Source organism: Sinocyclocheilus anshuiensis, unplaced genomic scaffold (genome assembly GCF_001515605.1).
Source record: "Sinocyclocheilus anshuiensis isolate Anshui unplaced genomic scaffold, SAMN03320099.WGS_v1.1 scaffold85, whole genome shotgun sequence".
NCBI lineage: Eukaryota > Metazoa > Chordata > Actinopteri > Cypriniformes > Cyprinidae > Sinocyclocheilus > Sinocyclocheilus anshuiensis.
In genome coordinates, this window is record NW_015536800.1 from 297,072 (window position 1) to 303,211 (window position 6,140).

Consider the following 6,140-nt stretch of genomic DNA (forward strand, 5'->3'; position numbering starts at 1 on the left):
CTACCGTTAAGTAACTTGTGCATTGTTTTACTTACTTGTTTTTGACATATCCGACCGAACTAAAAACTTTCCAGTGATGTGTGTGAGAAAGATATTTTCACTCGACAAGCTCGCGCATCCGTGCCGCCGCGCGCTCAATCCACTCAGCGTGCTTTGTTTATCAGCTCACGCACACCAGCTATACAGGCGTTAATACTGAATGTTTAACATTATATTCATTGCATACATATACTTCGTAGTAGACATCCTTAACTCCTTTCTGCTGTCTGTTGTTCTGTTGTCTGTGTTTCTTTGTTTGAATATGGCGCTTATCACATGCTGTGTGGTATCGGCGTTTGGTATCGGGGCATTTTAACGAGTACGAGTACGAGTACAGGAGCTCAGTATCGGGCCCGGTGCATCCCTACTTCAAACTATTGTTCTGAAAGCAGTTGACCTGAAAAGGGAAGCTGACTATAGAAGGTATACCTTGTTGAAACCCTGCTAATACCTTGAGGTGGAGGGTGCTTTCCTGCGACGCCTCTGAAGCCAGCTCTGCAGCTCCGGTGTGGTGCTGGGTGTGGCCAAGGTGTGATCCAATGGACATGAGTCTTTGCCTTGTGTCCAAGCCTGATAGCGATCTGGCTGGAATCGTCTAACAAATGGATCCATGGAGATCTTCACCATGTCCTTACTGCATGTACACTGCAAGAGGACAGGTTTTTCACACAAGAAAAAGAGCACCAAATGTTCACCAGTTGCAGACGAAGGTAACATGAAGGTGCCAGATTTACATCAGCAATAGCTGTAATTAAGTGCTTCTTAGTACCTGCGTAGCAACTTTTCCATAATCGATCCACCGGATACTGGCGAAATTGGTGGATTCAGCACAGTTGTAGCCGTGGTTGAAGCCAGCGTGGTAACCATAGGGAAACGTGATCATAAACTCCCCCGCTTCCTGTGTTATCTGTAATAATATATCAGTGTATTGTGAATACATACGAGGAGAAATGAGACACCACAACATTATTCTTAAAACTAAAATAGTTTAGAAAATGTATTCCAAAGACTGTGGATTGCCTTATCAAATGGTATGCTGTATTTCTTTAGTACAGAGGGGGATATCAGTGTCATCTTGTGTCTCAGGAACGCCTCACAGCTTTTAAAGCTGTTAGGAAAGAAACCTAAAGACAAAGACACATTTATCACACCCAGTACAACACAAAGGAAATAATTATATCTAGGTTAGCTAGATACATCCATACACCCTTTTTTCTGGACATGTCCTGTCCAGGATTTCTAAATTGCCTAAAATGTCTAGGTTTATGACTTGTTTTGCTACCGATGTGCTCTACCGTTCTCATACGTTATATGCGTGCAAATTTGCATTGCTTTGACCGTTTTTTGTAGACCCCACCTTCTTGCACAGCATGATTGGTTGATCATGTACAATGCCTGCACGCTTTTGGGCAAACTAATTTTGAGTTGTTACTTTCAGGAAGTATGAAAAAATAGGAAAACAAAGCCAAAAACCTGGACATTTTACTGTATGGTCAACCTAGATATACTGTATGCAAGTATATCTATCTTTAGCATATATATATATATATATATATATACAGTATACATATAAAAATACACACACACATACATATATATATATATATATATATATTTAAAATATGATGATTTCATGTATTTCATATAAAATGTCAATATACTGCACACTCCTTTAAAAGACTACTTTATAGTTTTACTTTAAAAATTTTACCTATAGCAAGACGTTCCAATCTCTTCCCATGCTCTGGAGGGATAGCATACCTGTGAAATTGGTATTTATTTATTTATTTTATTTTATTTAAAAAAAATGGCAGAATTACAGGTCCTCTGAAGTAGATGAAGAAAGAAGTTCAAATAGATCTATGCATACTCAAGAAACTCAGAAAACCACAGTGAGTCCTACCAGGATTTGGGCTCCCCAAAGTGCAGGTAGTTGATGCTGTACAGGTCCATGTCCTCCGTGTGCCAGGAGAAGCTGGTTTTCCACATTCCAAAGTACAGATAGGGTGTGTTTACACCCTGAATGGACACTCCACAATCCTCCTCAATCACATCCAAGATTGAGTTCAGGTGCCCGATGTTCCACTCTTCAATGTCCTGAGATAAGAGCGGCAAACATTATCTCAACTATCACCTGCTTACCAGTTCACAGCACAATAAAGAAAGTACCATGGCACTACCAAGATGTTTTTAAATTCTTATATATTTCCCCTCATTATTTCACAAATGATTAATGAATATTTTTTGTGTTTTTTTTTTTTCATAATTATCTTAAAATACCATGTAAAGACACCGGTAATTTATTATCGTATTCATTCATGATATATATCAAAGCAGAGGAACTGCATAATACTCAATACTTATTTTCGATCACAGCAAAAGAATAAATTAATAAATCAAATAAATAGCAATAATATGCTATTACACACACTACTGAATTTTAACTTTAAATATTCATAATAAATAATAACAAATTAAATTAAAACAATAGCATGAGGCTTTCAAATATTTCTTGATTACATAAACATTACTTAAAGTTGTTTAACCGTGTAAACAGTCAACTGCAGCCAGCCACCACCAATAAAACTGTGTTACCCTTTGTTATAACACGCATGGCATTCACATTCCATTTGAGGTACGTTACGCTGAACATTCAGAGCACAAGAGCTGTGCTCCACCTGCATCCTCACCTCATCATAAAGTGTGCCGCTCACATCAGCACCATAGATGGGCGAGACGAATGTCAGATTCTTCCAGTACTTCCTCTCCAGGTCTTCATAGTTCAAGTAGCGAGGTGTGCAGTACCTGAGTAGGTAAATCACACATCTCCAGATGGCCTTAACGAATATAGGTCAATCCATCATTTAAAGGAATCTTATTACAGAGTGCAATAGAAGTCCAGCATATAACAATGCATAAAAGAACTATGTAAAGGACCCAAACCAGAGGTGTTTGTAAACTGCATGGCATTGTATGAAATTGTATTTTAAACAAAAATATTCCAATAATACTTTCCAAAATTATTTTTGTTTAGATATTGTTTAATATATGGAGTATTTATTTTATTTTATTTAGTAAACACATCTGCTATCGTTTATGCACTGTTTTGCTTTTTTGGAAATATGAACTAATAACCTAGACTGTAGGTTATGGCTGAATACTGTATAAAGAAATGGAAAGAATGTGAATGCAATCCACAGAATATCACTACATGCACATACTGTGTTTAAATGTAGTTAGAGTAGAATAACAGTTGTCACTTACATGTCACTGTTGGCCAGTCTGCGGAATTCTTGCACAGTGAGCGGTTTCTTCTGGATGTTGTACTGGGTGAAGAGTCCTGATTGGCCAGCCACCATCTGCTGAATAGGTGCTTGAATGACAAAATCATCAATATCACCATAATTGCGACGTGGCTTCCAGTCCTTGGGTGGAATAACCTGTGGAAATAATTAAGATCTGCTTTAAGAAATATGAAGCCACTATTTTTGGTCCAAGAGAATGTGTGTGTACATACATACATATATATATATATATATATGAGAAATACAAAATAAAATAAAAAATATCATAGTATATTATATTTTTATATATTACCTTTATTTCTATTACAGTTATTAAAGTATTAAAGTTACATGATTACACAATATTATTATATTGCTATCTACTTTTATTACAATTATTATTATATTTTATATATTAGAGTTGTGATCTTGTGAATATAAATAAATCATAATAATTAAAAATAAAAAGCCCATCACTCTTTTGTACTGTCCTCGCTGATTGAATGTAAAACAAACATACAATGGACCTATATTGTGCATTTAGATTTTATATTTTGGACTGTTATACAATACACATTTAACCATCAATCACATGCATAAACATACCAACCTTGGCCAGTCCAGCACGATGAGCTCCCTGAGACTCCATATAAACCAGGTACTGGTTGAAGTCCTTAAACTCCTCCATCGTAGGTCTGAAGGTCATGATCTTACAGGCAGGGTTAGCCGGGGCACATGCCCCAACACCTGCCATCCTGACCTCTCCCTGCTGCCTCCTGGAGGCTCTACCTGCAGAGCACACTGTGTGCAATTATACTTCCCCTTCACAATCATGATTACACAACAAAACATGATGTGATTAACACAGTTAGAGTTACAAAAGTCCAACAGCTTCTTCTTGCATGCATATGACTGACCGTCTAGCCATTGTAATTTAACATAATGATTTGGGTCCTGTACAGACAAATCACCGACTAGGATTTCATCACTGCGATCACGGACAATCAAACCTACAGATATAATCAAACAGTGTGTTTACTTACATCATTGTCAATTCTAAAGAAATTTGCCATAAATCCATATTTATGAATGAAGTCAGCCCTATGTATCGTAATTCATTATTAAAGCACAATGCAGCAAGCCTAAAAGTGTAATTTTCAAGCGTCTAGTTGCATGAGTTTTTAATGCAGGCCCACTCCTATAATTTGCTGATAAAACAATGATACAAAAGCCAGGCTAGATAAAGGCGAAATACCTAGATAAAAACTTATCGCATGAGTGTAAACAGCCTGCGGTATGATTTTTATCGTTTAAACTATACTGTTTACTGTACTCAGCTAGGTTTATTTACAGTTAGCGCATTAGCTGCTAGAGTGACCATATTAAATGTCCACTTCTTCTAGTCTCGTTGTCAAAGTTCTTCTCTGAGCCGATAATAGCAAGATGAAGCTGTTCCTGTGCGCATAACACATCCGTTCTCTGTCATGTGTATTGATTAGAAATACCTCAGTGTCGTGTGTTCGTGGGCACGCAGTCCAGTCCCTTTAAACACCCCAGCTGTTCTTCATGACAGCTCTCTGCTCTCACACGATTTCATTTCTGCTTCTCTTCTTCTTGGTGTTTAAAGGCGGATGGCATACAACTTTTAGGTGCATTACCGCCACCTACTGATTAGGAGGGTGGATCAGGACCGTACTCTTCACTAAATTCTATTATATAATCCCGTGTCCTTTAAATAACGCATTAAAAATTGAAAGTTTTTATCCCGATTTATTCCCCAAAATGTTCATCAAATTAAGTTTTTCTTTATTTTCCTTGAGGACATCAATCAGTATCTTTCTTTCCTTTCCGTATCTTGGACACTTCATTATAACATGCTCTACATTTTCCTCCATATTACAATATTCACATTTTCCAGTTTCATGTCTCCCCATTCTCTTCAAACTGCTATTAAGAGCAGTATGGCCAAATCTAAGCCTTGAGATTATAGTTTCCTCATGTCTATTTCTTCCTGTTACTCTGTACTTACCAACAATTCTTTGAATGCTATAAAACCATCTCCCTGTTCTTTCTTCTTCCCAATATTTCTGCCATCTATTCTTCACATGTTGCTTGATTACACACTTCATTTCACTCTTACCATACTTTATCTGCATATCTATGTCTACTTTCTTTGTTGCTTCCTTTGCATATTCGTCTGCTAACTCATTTCCTTTTACTCCCACATGCGCTGGTACCCAACAGAAAGATACATAAATTCCCATCATCTGGATCCTATATATTGTTTGAAGAATCTCAATCATTATATCTGCTCTGCTCTCTGAATGACATGTTTTAATTGTAATTAAAGATGAACTTGAATCAGAACATATGAGTGTCCGCATTGGCTTATGTTCCTCCACCCATTGCAATGCCAGTAAAATTGCAATCATTTCACCAGTGTAAATTGACAAATTATCTGTGATTCTTTTACTGACTTTGACATTAAATTCTAGGATACTGAATGCCACACCTACTTTGTCTTCCATATTTTTCGATGCATCAGAATATATTTGAACATAACCATAATAATTTTCATGAATGTACTTATGTGCTATTTGAACATTTGATTTGAACTTATCCTTATTTTCCTCACTTAACAATGTCATATCTACCGTAGGTTGAGATATTAACCACAGAGGGATTGTTGACCACGGAACTGTAGGGCTTATTGGAGTTTCACCAATTTCCATTTCTTTTACCACTCTAGGCACTTCCCATCCAAAACTTTTGATTTCTTTCTTTCCTTTTTCCCAGAAAGGTTTTAGAACTACCCTA

At 36.9% G+C, this 6,140-nt stretch overlaps 1 protein-coding gene across 7 annotated transcripts in view; it reads right to left on the bottom strand.

Moving 5' to 3' along the window:
- The window catches only part of kdm4c (lysine (K)-specific demethylase 4C), a 22,607-nt gene extending 17,654 nt beyond the window's left edge, over positions 1-4,953 (bottom strand). For 3 of the 7 annotated variants that reach the window (XM_016443440.1, XM_016443473.1, XM_016443434.1), the window contains exons 1-9: positions 4,829-4,951; positions 3,934-4,112; positions 3,304-3,479; positions 2,730-2,844; positions 1,943-2,136; positions 1,751-1,800; positions 1,060-1,163; positions 809-946; positions 491-684 (exon numbers count right to left, since the gene is read on the bottom strand). In XM_016443440.1, coding sequence (XP_016298926.1) covers positions 491-684; positions 809-946; positions 1,060-1,163; positions 1,751-1,800; positions 1,943-2,136; positions 2,730-2,844; positions 3,304-3,479; positions 3,934-4,077 — 1,115 coding nt within the window. In that variant the 5' untranslated portion in view covers positions 4,078-4,112; positions 4,829-4,951. Of the gene's footprint in view, positions 1-490; positions 685-808; positions 947-1,059; positions 1,164-1,750; positions 1,801-1,942; positions 2,137-2,729; positions 2,845-3,303; positions 3,480-3,933; positions 4,113-4,828 lie in introns of all 7 variants that reach the window. The other 4 variants (XM_016443447.1, XM_016443456.1, XM_016443481.1 and 1 more) reach the window with 3 other exon arrangements.
- Positions 4,954-6,140: the final 1,187 nt, after the last annotated feature.